Below are 15536 nucleotides of genomic sequence, written 5' to 3' on the forward strand. Positions count from 1 at the left end.
CATTTATTTGAAATACGGGGAGTGCCAAACCTATTTGCAATATATATATACACACACACACACACATACTGTATGTGTATATATATATATATATATATATATATATATATATTTGGGGGCCCTTGACAGGAAAAGGGGGGGGGGGGATTCAGATGCCCACTCTAAGCAATAAGAATACTAGATATCAAATATATATATATTAAACTATCAATTAACATGGTTTTCTATTGAGGTTCTTAGTACATGTTTGGCCAAAGATGTTTGCCCACCTACTACGTCACGGTGACCTCATGAGGTGGGTCTGCAAGCTTAAATCTCCATGCTTCAATATGGTGAGTGCAGAGTCTCTGTGGTATATATATTTTGAGAGGGAGGAAGAGAAAGAGTTTTGTACTTTGCAACCGTTGAAAGGATTTGTCCAGAGTCTGGAAAACACAATTTGCCAACTTTTGAAAACTTGTAAAGACTGCAAGTTGTCATGTTCCTGCACATTCTTTAGGAGCAGTACGGTATCCTGTTAGCATTCCTAAGTCAGATCTGCACATACATTAGCCTCCAATGATTTCCTGAAAAAGCATATGGAAGCAATAGTGTGGCTCTGCAGTCACCCAAGCTGAAGACATATTAGTGGAGAATAAGCAAAAAAGCTGCGGGCTACAATGCTATATGCCAACTATCAATTGGCAACATGTATACTGCTATGAGGCATATATATGTGTATATATATATATATATATATATATATATATATATATATTTATTTATTTATATATTGCACTCTGCACTATCGCTACAATGTAAGTAGACATTAATATGTTAGATTCCTAATTCACACTCAAACTGATGAAATTTCATAACCAAACTATTTTCTATTAATAAAATCTAGACACATCAGTTCTGCAATAAATTTCCATGCTAAAGCTACATAAAGTTCACAAGGTATATTCAAAACTCTATTATGTGGTACAGGTTATAGTCAAAAGTATGAATTAAAAAAAAGAGACTTTTGTCCAAGTTTAGGTGTATTTTTTTGACACATATGGTTATAATTATACAAATTCTCCAGTGGTTCGTTTCATACTTTTGATGCAACAGCGCCCCCTGCCAGTCATAGGACCAATAACTGTTGTTTTTTTTTTTCTCCAACTTTTGGAAACGTATAGATTTGGGCGTTTAGAAAACTGGTTTGGTACCAATAAGAAATTCGTCATAAAAAACATGTTCCTTATTTATTACATAGTAATTAAACTAATTTATTGCATGTAATATAAACTAGAATAAGTGATTTAATTTATTTAACCTTCTTATTTTATACTGCTGAGAAAGTAAATTGTTCCAGTTTACAAAAGTAACAAGATTATTCCTTTTAGTTCTTGAACTGTTGATCACCGTGAATGCCACCGCCAATGTTTATAGTAAATCCCCTCAATACACACAACACTGAGAAGAGCAGCTTGTTTATACTTTATACCAGGGCTGGACGTGTTTGTGTATGTAAAAGTCAGCTAGACTGGAGGGGGAGGGCTTTCACCCAAAATCAGTCTCTCATTGTGTGGGGAGAAGAAGGTGGTGGGGGGGGGGGACTTGCTTTCCTGACATCCCTGGGGATGATTAGGTTATTTTGGAAGGATGGTCTATAGCACTGAATCAATTACAAGGCTCTGGGCATCAGACTATTGCAGTTGGACCTAGAAGAAGGGTGACCAGCAGGACACTCTGGAATACACTGTTATTATTTGCACAATAGGTTTCATACTGACACTTAATATATACTGAAAAGGTAAGGTACAGCCTACTATATGCGTGCATACATATACTATAACTATACTGTGTGTAGTAAAGTTGTTTTATGCCATTTATACAAAAATTTGGTTGCCAAATATTGTGGGGACTTTGCATTCTCCCTCTTAATACGCCTATGGGTTGCTGTTATTTTGCATTTTGGGTTGTGTTATTTATTTGGCTGAGAAGGGCAATGAATGGCAATAATAAGATTCTTTGGTGGCTTCACGTAAGGTAGTTTGTAGACCACACATCCCACTCAGGTTAAATGATGAAGACAGCTACACTTAGGACTATTCTGGAAGCTCGACCTTGGATCTCCTTGCATGAGATGGATGTTAGGTGATGCTGGTGGAGATGGTGATGATGATGCTGTTGGTGAGGTCTCCTTGGAGTCTACTGTGCAAACTCCATCACCCTGGTCCTGTACGCTGTGGATGTACAAAGAGGGATTGCCATTGCTGGAGCTGAGCAGATGATTTCATGCTGGTGAAGGTCTCAGGAAGGACTGAAGCTGCCTGAGGCTTCTCTGGATGGTTTGTCTGTAAGGCTTGCATGCCCTTTCTTCTTTGGGGCACCAGCGATTTGTACTAATGACAACCACATTGCGGAGGGGAAGGCTCCCTCTGCTCCCTCTACAGTTTTTGGAACGTGGATTTCTGGAATTCAGAGCTGGATTCGGGGTCTCCCTCAGGATGTTGGGATTGTTCTCCAACTGCAACACAATCCTTTTCCAAATTGTATGATCTCACATGAATCATACATCGGGAAAGGAACCAGTTATCACGGGATAAGTCAGCAATTCATCATATTTGGGGTTCTTGGGTGTACATTGAGTATTACCAGGAAGGAAAGGTAAGTGCAGTCTCTGGATTATGTTGCGGAATAACATTAATTTGTGTATTGTTAGTACAGTTTGTGGTTGTTTGGATTTGATTAACTCTTTACCTTTTTCGCTGCTGGTGGCTTTGTGACTTTCCCTCCTGGGCTTCTATAACCTGCATACATGGACCTTCTTTGAGAGCTGTCCTTGTACATGTTCTTTATGATGTTCTGTTGTGTCATTCAACGTCCTCCTTTGCCATATGTTAGCATCCTATCGCCATGTCAATTGTTTTCTAACAATTAATGGAAGTCAGAAGAGCTAAAAGGGCTACATCTGGCTTTTCCAGGACCCCAACTGAGACACAGAGCAGTAAAATGGCTACAGACCCCACTCCACCTCCCTAGTGCCCCCTTTAGAACTTTGCTCTGGTAAAGAGACATGGGTCGGGATTTGTCTGTGGCTCTGGAGCTCATCATTGAGCTGAGATTATAAGAATGAGGGATCACAGAATTCTTCTGTTGGAAGTTTTACCAATAGCCCAAACTTCCAGGTTTATGCTCCGCTTGGCAGGGAACCCGCAGGAACGGGCCAGACTGTTTGGCTCTCCTGAGCTGTGTTGAACATTTTTGGATAGATAGAAAGTTTTTTGCTTGCAATGTTTTTTTTTTATTTTGTGACGATCCCAATTGCAGTAATCTCCGGGAAAGTGGGAACAAGAAAATTGAAATGTAAATGTACAGATAAATGGTGTTTTATGCTCAGTTATCGTAACTTACTGCAAGTGATAATAGTAAATAATGCACCACACTTTCTCTGGGAGATAACCTGGCTCCAGATGGCATGTTTGCATCACTTTGGTGGCTCCTATCACCTGCATCTATTCCCAGGCTAACATAGTGCCATCCTGCCTATACATTACACAGGGAGAAGAGGAGTAGATAAGATAAGGAGTAAGCTAAGAGCGTTTCTAGGTCTGTCTGAGGCTTTAGCAGGACACAGAACATCTGTTACTGGAATTAGTCCTATCTGAGGCGTGTACATGGCACATTGCTGGATAGTGTAGCCAGTCACACCTCTCACTCCAGCCTGTGCCCCTGACTTTATTATGTGCATTCACAGTCATGGGGAGACTCTATTTACATGGCTGTGTGTGTGTTTGTGTGCAGGCAATGGGGGAGATTGGATAAGCATCAGTTATTTAGGTAACACAGACCTGGAGATAGGCACCATTTGCTTGCAAAGACAAGGCATGATAACATGGGATTAGCATAATATGCGGATGAGATGGGACAACCAAAAGAAAATGGGAAAAAATAGGATAAGCAGAAGTTATTTGATAGGATAGGACCTAGGTGCAGAAAATGGATTGATAAATATCCAACATAAGTCGGAAGAAAAATTAAATGTATTAGGTAGTGCGGGTATGTTTTATCAGATGCAGAATGACCCTTATCTGCAAGGGCAATGTAATTATAAAGACCGTGTACTTATTTCCCTATGTAACTGTATATATATATATATATATATATATATATATATACATATATATATATAATGTGTGTGTGTGTATATGATGTTGATAAATAGTACGCACAATGTTTCTTCTTATTAATCTAATCCTGCAGTGGATACAATGCAGCTGATATCATTGTTTATTGTGTTGTATGTAATAAGTGTATATATGCAAAACTTTGGTTTGAATGAAGCCTCTGGGGTTTTGCACAGTGAGTACAATAGCCACCTCTGTAGCCACTCTGTACAGATTACATGGCCCCTTACTTCCCCTATGGCAGCGGAGTGGTTGTGTACTGTTACCCAGGAGCTAGCCATCTATATAGGCTCACCATACAGAGAAGACTCAGGGGGCTGTGTAGGCGCAGATGGAACAAATTGATGGTATGAAGGTTGGCTCTGGAGATTGCAACAGACTGATATAGCATGAGCCGCCAGATCCCTGGGATGGAAGACATTATATGGTGAGGGTACAACTCCCTCCCTCTTCCAGATGTGCCCAGGGAGAGAGGGGGCTTGGGCTTTGCTCACCTCTCTGGTCTTGTTAGTTGTGGGGACTGAAGAGGGGTTGTGGGTTCATTCTATTTATATTACTAGGTGTTGGATGCTATTTTGTTCTCAGCAAGTCAATGACTAGGTGGTAATAAAGTGTCTTCAAATGATTTTATTTGCAAAGTTTGCAGTTATCGACGCTAACTCTTGTGGGGAAAAAAAGTATATATACCTTTTTGTTATACATTTGTAGATTTTACTATGCACTCTGTTATATTTATTTCATTAATAGTTATTTATATAGCACATATATATTATGCTTCGTTTTACAGAAAATATTGGTAATTCACATCAGTCCATGCACCAATTTTTATCTTGATCCTTGGCACCAACCAGTATGATTTTGGATGTTATATAAATGTTGACGTTTTTCCACCTATCTGTTATACTTTTGTAACCTTTTTTTTTTTTAAACGTTGTTATAGTTTTTTTTTCTTACGCACATTAAAGAACAATAGAGTATGAATGGAATTGGTATAGACGGTTTGGCACCGGTTGAGATATACAATAGTTCTTGATAAAAAAAATAAAATGTATAAATATATAAAGAAAACAAATGACCCAGCAGTTGTGTGGGCAGCACCACAGAATGATAAAGAGGGGCAGAGTAGTTTGGGTGGTGCCTGGCGGATGTGCTGGATAACGCTGGAGCCAGAGCATAGAAAGTTCCCTAGAGAGAATTTTGCGCAAATTTGTAATCCCCATGGGTTGGCCGGAGAGGATTTGCTGCCAAATAGTGGGAAAATGAGTGTTTTTTGTTTTGTTTATAATTCGTTTACTTTTCCAGGACAATGATATCAATTTCACATAAGTATGAGAGAAGTTGCAAATTGTATGATGTCTTTTAAGAATTACGACTCTATAAATGTTCATTATGTAAAGGTGATAGCGGTATATATTGCAGCACTTTCTAGTAATGCAATGCAATTTGAAAGGATAAAAAATGCATCTATCATCTGATATGTTTATCTTAGGAAGTAAGATAAATAAAACTTTTATTTAACCTGAAAGAAAGTTTTACTTAATCAACATTTTATTTAAATAGATTACACGTATTATTACCTGTATTTTATCTTGTATTTAGACGTGACACTTTTTTTTCCCCATAAATAAAATTCTATATTTCTTATACTGAATGTCTGAACATGAGATCATAGTGCGGTAATGGCGATGACAGGACATCATTGGATGCCACTGGCTGGCTTATGTTAGTTCACATCAAAACTTTAGATATAAACATTATTAAATATAAATGACCAAAATTATTTAAAACAACACTATTTAGGTATTTGATGCGCAATTTGCTATTAATTTAATCGAAAGCTCTCTCTCTCTCTCTCTCTCTCTCTCTCTCTCTCTCTCTCTCTCTCTCTGTGTCTCTCTCTCTCTCTCTCTCTCTCTCTCTCTCTCTCTCTCTCTCTCTCTCTCTCTCTCTCCATTATCTTTCGGAGTAAATTGAATTAGCTAAAATTCATCTTTTTTGTCTGGAAAGTGCCTTATTTCATAGGGAATAACAGTGTTGCCATATATATGTTGGGAATAGTAATGACACCAGATAGTATTTTCTTCTTGCCCATAGATCTGTAGCCATTAGCCTGAGGCCATTCTGGGCTACTGGTAAAGCAGCTGGAAAATAAATTGTAACCGGACGAGTTTCTGCAGATGAAAGAGAGACATCACCTAGAAAATGGTCCAGTTTCTCTGACATTCTGCTTAATCCATTTATTCTGCAATGTCTCCAAACCTGTCAGCTCCCTGGTGACTATTTAGGCTTCTGATTTGGGATCAGACAGACCTTCCATAGCCTCCATATAAAGTTGCCTCTTACTCCATTGTCACTGCAATATTTAATGTTCCCATATTTTAAGTTTAATTAGTGTCCCTTCATTCTCTCCCCCCCTTTCTCTCTCTCTCTCTTTACCCCTCTCTCACTCTCTCTATCACTCTTTCTCCCCTCGATCTCTCTCTCTCTCCATCCCTCCCTCCAACTCTCTCTCTCTCTCTCTCTCAACACCCTCTTTCTTTCTTTCTTTCTTTCTTTCTTTCTTTCTTTCTTTCTTTCTTTCTTTCTTTCTTTCTTTCTTTCTTTCTTTCTTTCTTTCTTTCTTTCTTTTCTTTTCTTTTCTTTCTCCCAGTTTGCATTGTCTTTAGAATAATAGAAACTTCCGTGTAATCTGTTTCTTTTTAAATGTTGCTAAATGTGAATAATAAACAAATATATGCAGAATATGCTTAAGGAAATGTAATGTTCTGGCCAGTGTCGATGTTATTGCTCTAACACCACTTAAGTAATACCCCTTTTACACCAGAGCAAAAACCTGTGTTTTTGCTGGGTCTACCCGGGTCGCAGCTCAGTGTAAAAGGGTCCCTGAAAAATAACCTGGGTCAAGTGACCCTGCAATCCAACCCAGGTAGCTACCAGGGTTGGACCCAGGTAATGGTGCAGTGTAAACGGGGCAACCCGGGTAATCTGACCTGGATCATGCCTAAAATGAGTGGATTGGTGGTTGTGGAGCATTCACCTCCCACTTTTTATGACCTCACAGGTTTAGCAGGGCAGACCTGAGTTCAGTGTGAACAGGGCTGACCTGGGAGTAACCCAGATCAAAGGTGCAGTGTAAATGGGTCTGACCTGGGTCTGACCAGGGTTGGAACCATGTCCAAAAACCCAGGTCGGACCTGGGTTTTTGGTGGAAAAGAGGAATTATACTAATCAGTAACACCAGAGAAGTAATACTAATCAGTAACACCAGGTAATACTAATCAGTTTAAATAAATCAATACGGGAAAGTGACTTTTTTGCTAAATAATAATACAAACAAGCAAATATTTGTTGTATCCTCTCTGGGAACTTAACATAAACGGACAAATGATAATAAGCTATACAAAGACTACTTGTTTATATAAAATATAGGTGTGTGCTCCTGTCAATATAGGTGTGTGCTCCTGTCATAGCAGGATCCCGCTGTACAGCCATGTAACATTTACTAAACACGGGACACCTGCCTTCTGCACACTGTTTGGAATGCACCATCCATCAAATTAAATAATTTTTGTCTATTTATTTTACTTCATTTTAAGAATCAATACACAGATCTAGATCAATAAAACGCTAGTTACCCCCAGAATAATGCATTCATTTACATTTTAATAATACCTTTTAATTTATAATGCAGTGATAAATTATGTATTACCTTCTCTGCATTAGCACATTAAATTATCTTATATACAAGCAACACTGTGTCTTATTTATACCTATAAATCATTCCATGACCGCTTGTTTAATGATCCGGATAGTGTGTAAAGCAAATTGATTAATTGTATGCATTTAAAATAAAACATTAACTGTTCTAGATAAATTACAGAAGTTAGCAACAAGTGTCTCAGCCATGCAAGACATGCTGGGATGTGTGGTTCCACACGATTGGAAAACCAGGGGCTGGCTGTTGGTTTAGAACAGGAAATCAATATTTATAGTGCGACAGTGACCTCTAGTGGATCATTCGAGATATTGCATACTGCCTATTAGGTACCCTGTATAGAATTTTAAAGCCTTTGAACATATATTATATAGAGTGATCTCAACATTCTTGCTTTTCTTACTATGGGGCCAATTTATCAATTATCGGGTTTAATACTTGATAATTAGAATGTATTATGCCGCTATCTGCGGCCATACGATATTCTGTATCACATCCAGGGGCAGGGGTTTTAATAGGTTTCTGTCCCTGCGATGTGTAAAGTAAAGTGATTGCATCCGTAATCACTTAACTTTTTGCTTCAGGACCTAATGCGCATGTACAGTCATCAGACAGTGCTTGAGGGAATGGCTATTACTGGGGAGGGATCTGGAAGATCCAACTCCTGGTAAATTATGCAATATGTAGCCTCTAGGCTTCAATGGCTTAAGATGCCATTGGCTAACATCTGAGCCCTAAGTAGACTTTTTGGTGCCCTGTGCCAGAAAGAGCATTGGCGCCCCCCTCATTTTTCAAAGGGACATAATGCACCCAAAAAAGGGCCATGGCTTCATGGGGAAGGGCCAGGGAAGAGATAGGAGAGGCCAGGAGATGCTGGGGATGGAATAAGAGGAAGCTACAAGCAAGAATGATAATAAACAGAAATTTGACAGGCCCAAACAGTGCCCCCTGACCTGTGGTGCCCTATGCGATGGCACCGGCCGCACTACCCTAGCTACGGCCCTGGCTAACATGGCCAAGCTTGGTAAATGGAATAATATAGTAGACCCATAGAAACATAATGGAGCTGCTATTGCGATCAGAAACAGGGGAACTACAGCAGATATCTCTAAAGATTCCACTATATACATTATGCAAAGGATAAATTGAGGTGATTATGATATGGATGCCCTTTTATCTATTAAAATACACCTGGGCAACATTTAATAAACAGTAATAAATGACTATTATGCCTTCAGATTACTTTAATACATTGGCTTGTGCAAAGCTTTCTTCAACTTTTACTAATTATATTGCTCTATATTAGCAGCTTTCTTCTGTGCATTCATTTCAACACTTATTTGTATCATCAGACAAAGTTGTTTATTTTTGCTGCTCCTTGTTGTGTCCCAGCCAGGGCATCCAGAACTAAGAAACTGTCTGATGATATTAGTACATGGTTGAAATGCATGGAAAGCAAATCACAAGTTAGCACAGCACGCACAATATAACATTTGGCAATTTCTTTGTAAATGGCCCAATTGGTCAAGATTAGGTTGTTAATAAAATGTAATATGTGGTACCCACTTTCCTTTGCATCCGTGAAAGTGTTTAATAACCTTCAGAAGGTAAAATCAAGTGAGTAAGAATAAGCCCCACCAAAAGGCACTCACTGGACTTCAGAACAATGACAATCTGAGGGAATCTGTGCTTCCAATGTTTCAGATGATTAATAAGTCATCAGTGACTTATTGTGTGATATGGTTTTGATTAATTATAAAGTGCAACATGGCTATATTCTCTATTGGAGTGGAAATAAAATTTTATATATATATATATATATATATATATACATAAACATTTATTTATATAGCATACACTCATGTTTACTTTTGAACAATTGTGTCATATTGTGAACCTTTTTTAAATTGTAAATACAAAATTTTGAAGTGGTCTATTTTCCAGTTTCAAAGAAGTACTACTATTACATATCATAAATTATTGTTATTATTATTATTTTTATTATTATTATTTTTATCAAGGCCATGGCGCATAGTCCTTCCTTATATAGTTGACTTAGTTATCTTTGATAAAGATCAGTTCATTTGTGACTCACATAACCCCTAAAAGGGCAAAACGGGATAAAACACAGACAAACTCAAACATGGGGTTACAATTAATTCCCCCAGGGCTCATATCATTGAGGTTTTTGTCCCATGCATTGTAATTCTGTGTGCAAATGGTGGTTTTGTTTTATAAGTGGGCACAAGAATACAGTTTTACCGAGGTTTTCACCTTTCATACTGATACTAAATTTAGCTACATGTAATTCCTCTTTTGAACATTTAGAATTTTTTTTGTGCAGAAGAATCTAAGGTCCTAATATTCGAGACAGAGTTGCTCAGCATGGCTTTTGGGCCAGACCTGTGCCATTAGGCCATCTGCCCTTCTAGCATTTGCCAAAAGTATCAGATAGCCAGTCAGGCCTCTACCAATAAAATTGTCAAAATGATATAATGGCAACATTATTAAAAAGCATAATGTGTAAATACTTTCAGCACTGCAAATGTGCTCAACACACTGTAATGCCACCAGTTGATCACATTATGCCGCACGGAAACCCCAGTTCATATTATACCACTTAACCCTACACTGGTGATGTAGCTATGTGTGGGGGCCCCTGGCGACCACCCCAGCTGTCCTGTTGTTAATCCATCTCGGATACACTGACAGATAATCTTTCAGAATGGCCTTTTGATCGGCTGATATGACTTTGATGAGGAATTAAATGGTGGAGAACACTTGTTCCTACATCTGTGAAACAATGCTCACATATACACAGTTTTTGAAAAATAAAAAAGGTTAAAAAAAAAATACAAATATATATATTAGGAATAAAGGTAATAACAATATTTTGCTAATCCCATTTTGAACGATGCAATAAAGGTTATATTTTAATTTAAATTTACTATGGGTCACTAAATGTTTTGTTAACAATTGATATCAGTCCGTGAGTGCCCCATAATTGGAACACTTTGCTCTTTTGTTTTTTGTATATTCTATTTTGTTCCTGGGAGCACCTCTCTTTAAATGACAAATTTTCTTGTGAATTTGGTTGTGAATTATAGATGGTGAAGGATTATTGTATTATGTAGGGTCTGTGCGGCTATTTTTTCTGTTGTTTATGCCAGAGTATGTCATTTTATGTCCAGGTTAAATAGATAAAGTGTTTTGACATGGTAAGGTATTCCCAATAACGCCAATACCCTGAAAGATTTACTGTGATCCTCACCTAGTCATATCTTTGTTGAACAAGAAGAAATAATAATAATGACAAGCCATAATACGTTACAGGTTTAGAATTTACTCATACAATTTATGGTAGAAAACATATTATTTGCTGGCTTACACAGAGCTGACATTACATTACATAGGTCTATCTCATTTTGGCATTTTTGGAATTTGCAAGGATATTGCAAATCCCAGAATAGCGCAGGATGGTGGGAGGTGCCGGTGAGTCACAGTTTACTAAAACCTTGTATTTATACATGTATATGTGTGTGTGTGTATATATATATCATCTTAGGATCTAATCAGTTGCTGATTTGTACATGAAGCGATGTGCCCTGAATTTAGCTTTCATCTCAATACTTGCATTTATCATCATTTTCTCTCCTTTTTTTGCAGTTTCCAGGAATAATGGCGTATGTCTCAAGGACATCCCTCATTTTGGGATGTGTCCTAATAATTGGTAAGTGTACAGGACTTGTATGTTGTATTATATATAATTTATATACACAAATGAGATATACAGCAGTGACATATAATAAAGGAATGTATAAAAAAAAGTGTGTGTGCGTGTGTGCTATTGTGTCTCTATAATCTACATGTCTACATGCTTGAGTCAAACATTACTATTGGTAATCTTTTGGTCTGCCACTACTGTGATTGCCACCGGTGCATTATTGACACATTGTCATACTTCAGTAAAAATAAAATAAAAAATAAAGGTAAAACTATAACATAACATTTAAAATAAAAAAATATATATATTTACTGAAGATACATGGAACATTGGATTATCACACCTCATAAAACAAATGTGACTATTAGACCTGACAATAGCATTACACAAAGGGGGCTATTAAGGGGGCTGCATTGCCCATCTGACAAATATCATAGTCATGTCATGTTGCAGTTAGTAAAATACTTTGAATTTAATCAGAACTATGAGATGAACAAAACTGATAGATTAGTTTGTCATTTCATGTGTTATTTTGCAGGGCCATGGCTAATTTATGGTGAGCTTCCTTTACCAGTAATTTCCCCAGAAATGGAGGAAATGGTGGTACGGTTGAATGACGACTTTTCGATAAGGTGCACAGGCGAAAGTGAGCTGAACTGGCACTACCCCACTTTCGAAAATGAAGAGGATGGCGATTACAATGTTGGCATTCACAGTGAAGAAAATAATAGCGGCTTCTTTGTGTCGGTATTAGAAGTAACAAACTCTTCTGCCTATCATACCGGTATCTACACCTGCTATTACAATCACACCCAGGCTGAGGAGATCGAAGGCACAGACATCTATATTTATGTTCCAGGTTTGTCTCTTTCCAATGATGAAGAACAAGAATGGTTCTAACTCACTTATCATTATGTAATCTACTACTTGTAATGCCCAGGGTTGCCCATCTTTTTTTAATTTGTTAGTTGTTTCCATAACCCCACTCTCTCCCTATCTCTGCATTTCTCCCCTCCCTCCCTCTCTCTTCCCTTGACACTTCTCCCTCATCTTTGTTTTTCATCCCCACCCCAACACTTTCTCCCCACATTTCCTTCTCCCTTCCCTATAGTGTCTCTCTATCATCTATCTATCTATCTATCTATCTATCTATCTATCTATCTATCTATCTATCTATCTTCTAACTATCTATCTCCTGTGCATCACTGACACTGGTGGGAGGAGTCAGGGGTTAGTCCAACTGACATTCCACTACAACATGATGACATCATTTTTTTCAGCATTTGATTCTATTATATAGATAATGTACTGTTCACCAAGTTCTTAATATGAGCCCAGAGAAGAAATTACAATGTACTGTATATGTGTTTAATTTTAATTTCCTACTTCCTTTAGATCCTACGGTGCCCTTTGTCCCTTCTTTTATGCTTGACCATTTCATTGTGGCGGTAGAAGATGAATCTTCCATCATTCCATGCCGCACCACGGATCCCACCAGCCAAGTGACTTTGAGGACCAGAGAGCAGAACAAGACAGTAAATGCTTTCTATGACAGCAAGCAAGGCTTTGTTGCAAACTTTCAATCAGGTGTCTACATTTGTGAAACAATGGTCAACAGCGTGCTCTTCAAGACAGCTGATTTCATCCTACAAACATGGAAAGGTACATTTAACGTCTCCAGATGAATTCACTAGTGCTACAACATCACAAGAAACACACTCATATAAGGTTGATGGCTGAATTGAGGAATATTATTAGTGTTGTCAGATTTACCCAGATTGTCCGACATGACAGTCATGACATTTATGCCCAGATAATGCATTGGAGTGTTGGGGGAAATGTGGGACAACAAACTTTTTCCTAAATATCACTCAACATTTTTAAACATAACCTTTAACTAAGTTTTAACTTTTAACTAAGTTTTGTTCAATTTAAAATTCTTTCTTATAACAAGGGATTATGAAATTCCTAAACAGCTATAGTAACATTGATTATGTTAATATCATGAATGAATTATAGAGGCCTCATTTTTAAAATAAAAAATAAATTAAATTATTTTTATGTTGCATGCCATTTTGACTTAATAAAAAAGTGTAAGAGATATCGAAAAATGTTCACCACCTGGCTCTTTGCTAATCTCAATGTGGTTGATCTAAATCCTAAAGATGTTCTTTTCATTTGATTCTCCAATTTCTGTGTTGAAGAGTTCTTCTTGTTTTCCTTGTAGTGAGTAGTAACATCAACCTGGAGATGGAGGCTCCAAAAACAGTTTTCAGATCAGGAGAAACCATCACTATTTCCTGTGTTGTCCTAGAGAACGAGGTGGTTGATTTGCGGTGGACTTATCCTGGAGAGCAGGTAAATCATTGCCAAAGTATAGCTTAGCAGAAAGGAGGATACATAACTAATCATAAAACTAGACTTTGAATGGATCGTTTGGGTATTTTCATAGATTGAAGCTTGGTCATCAACCTTGCTTGACACACCTAGAGATCACTCTTGTGTACCTGTCTCATATTGATTCATTATCATGATTTTACTCAATTATTCTACAGCACCAAATATTACCAAGGGTCACCCAGCAGCTACTTAACTATCTATCTATCTATCTATCTATCTATCTATCTATCTATCTATCTATCTATCTATCTATCTATCTATCTATCTATCTATCTAGTTTTGCAAATGTAGTGTAAGCAGCCAGCTATATATCTTATTATGATTTTACTTTTCTGTTTTATTGTTCACTGTGAATTGAAGCTATGATAACATTTATTTACATTAACATAAGCTTTCACTACTTGTTTAATCTTTTAGAACCATTGGATTTACTTTACTTGCTTGTTTTATTTTTCTTTCATTGGGGTGGTGTAATACATTTGTTAATTTTTCGGTAACTTTTGGCCATGAAGTAATTTTTGTCACTGGAGAATAATTTGACTTTGATCATTATTAGAATGTTGCTGTCCACAAAGATATCTTATGGGTTTGCTATGTGGTTTTGGTGCATCTTATGTATTTATTTTAATAGTCAGGCCTTTTATTAGCCAAATGATGCAATGCTATACTCTACTTTGTAAATCATTGTGCAAAGCACATTAGCACAAATTAATATGAACATAAAATAAATGCTTTATTATTTTAAGTGATTCCAAGATTTGTTTGTGGATTTGGCAAATACTTATGTACTAAGCCTTGGAGAGAGATAAAGTACCAACCAATCAGCTCCCAACTGACATCAGAGTGCACGCTCTGAATGAGAGCCGTCCTCCATAACTATGGAGCGTCCCCCTGGACGCTCGTATAGCTGTGGGTCACCACCCACAGCCTACACGAGCGTGCAGTTTGATGGCCGCGATGGTCGTGACCATCGCGACCATCGAAACTGCGAGCCGGAGCCTGCGGTTGAGGTTTTCACTAGTGATGTCAGTGGGCCGGCTTCTGACGGGAGGCGTCCCCTTGGGAACGCCCCCGTCAGGGAGGCACGCCCCCGGCACGCCCACCAAAGGGGGCGTGCTGTCAATCAACATCGACAGCATGCCCCCTTTGATCAGACACAACGAGCGAAGGACTTTCCTTCGCTCGTCGTGTCTGGCGCATGCGCACGACGGAGCTCCCTCCGTCGTGCGCATGCGCAGTGCACAACATGGACCCACTTGCGAGCGGACAGCCACTTGCGAGTGGGTCTGAATCAGGGCCTTTATCTCCATCCACTTTATCTCTCTTCAAGGCTAAGTAACATATAATAATATAATCTCCGATCTTTAATTAATGTCATTTTTCACATCTACTGTTACCTGCCCCCCAGAGCCATAACTAGACTTTTTGGTGCCCTGTGCCAGAAAGAGCATTGTCCCCCCCATTCTTTAAATAGGGACAGAAGATAGTGCACCTGAAAAAGGGCAATGGCCTCATGGGGAAGGGCCAGGGAAGAGATAGG

The 15536-nt window shown here is 38.2% G+C and overlaps 1 protein-coding gene across 2 annotated transcripts in view; it reads left to right on the plus strand.

Annotated features, from left to right (window-relative positions):
- Positions 1-15536, plus strand: part of PDGFRA (platelet derived growth factor receptor alpha) — a 93474-nt gene that overhangs the window by 49283 nt on the left and 28655 nt on the right. The window contains exons 1-5 of one of the 2 annotated variants that reach the window (XM_088475274.1): positions 1634-1780; positions 11539-11602; positions 12135-12455; positions 12992-13258; positions 13824-13954. In XM_088475274.1, coding sequence (XP_088331400.1) covers positions 11551-11602; positions 12135-12455; positions 12992-13258; positions 13824-13954 — 771 coding nt within the window. In that variant the 5' untranslated portion in view covers positions 1634-1780; positions 11539-11550. Of the gene's footprint in view, positions 1-1633; positions 1781-11538; positions 11603-12134; positions 12456-12991; positions 13259-13823; positions 13955-15536 lie in introns of those variants that run through there. The other variant, XM_088475273.1, reaches the window with a different exon arrangement.

This window comes from Taudactylus pleione, unplaced genomic scaffold, assembly GCF_031769625.1.
Source record: "Taudactylus pleione unplaced genomic scaffold, aTauple2 ptg000169l, whole genome shotgun sequence".
NCBI lineage: Eukaryota > Metazoa > Chordata > Amphibia > Anura > Myobatrachidae > Taudactylus > Taudactylus pleione.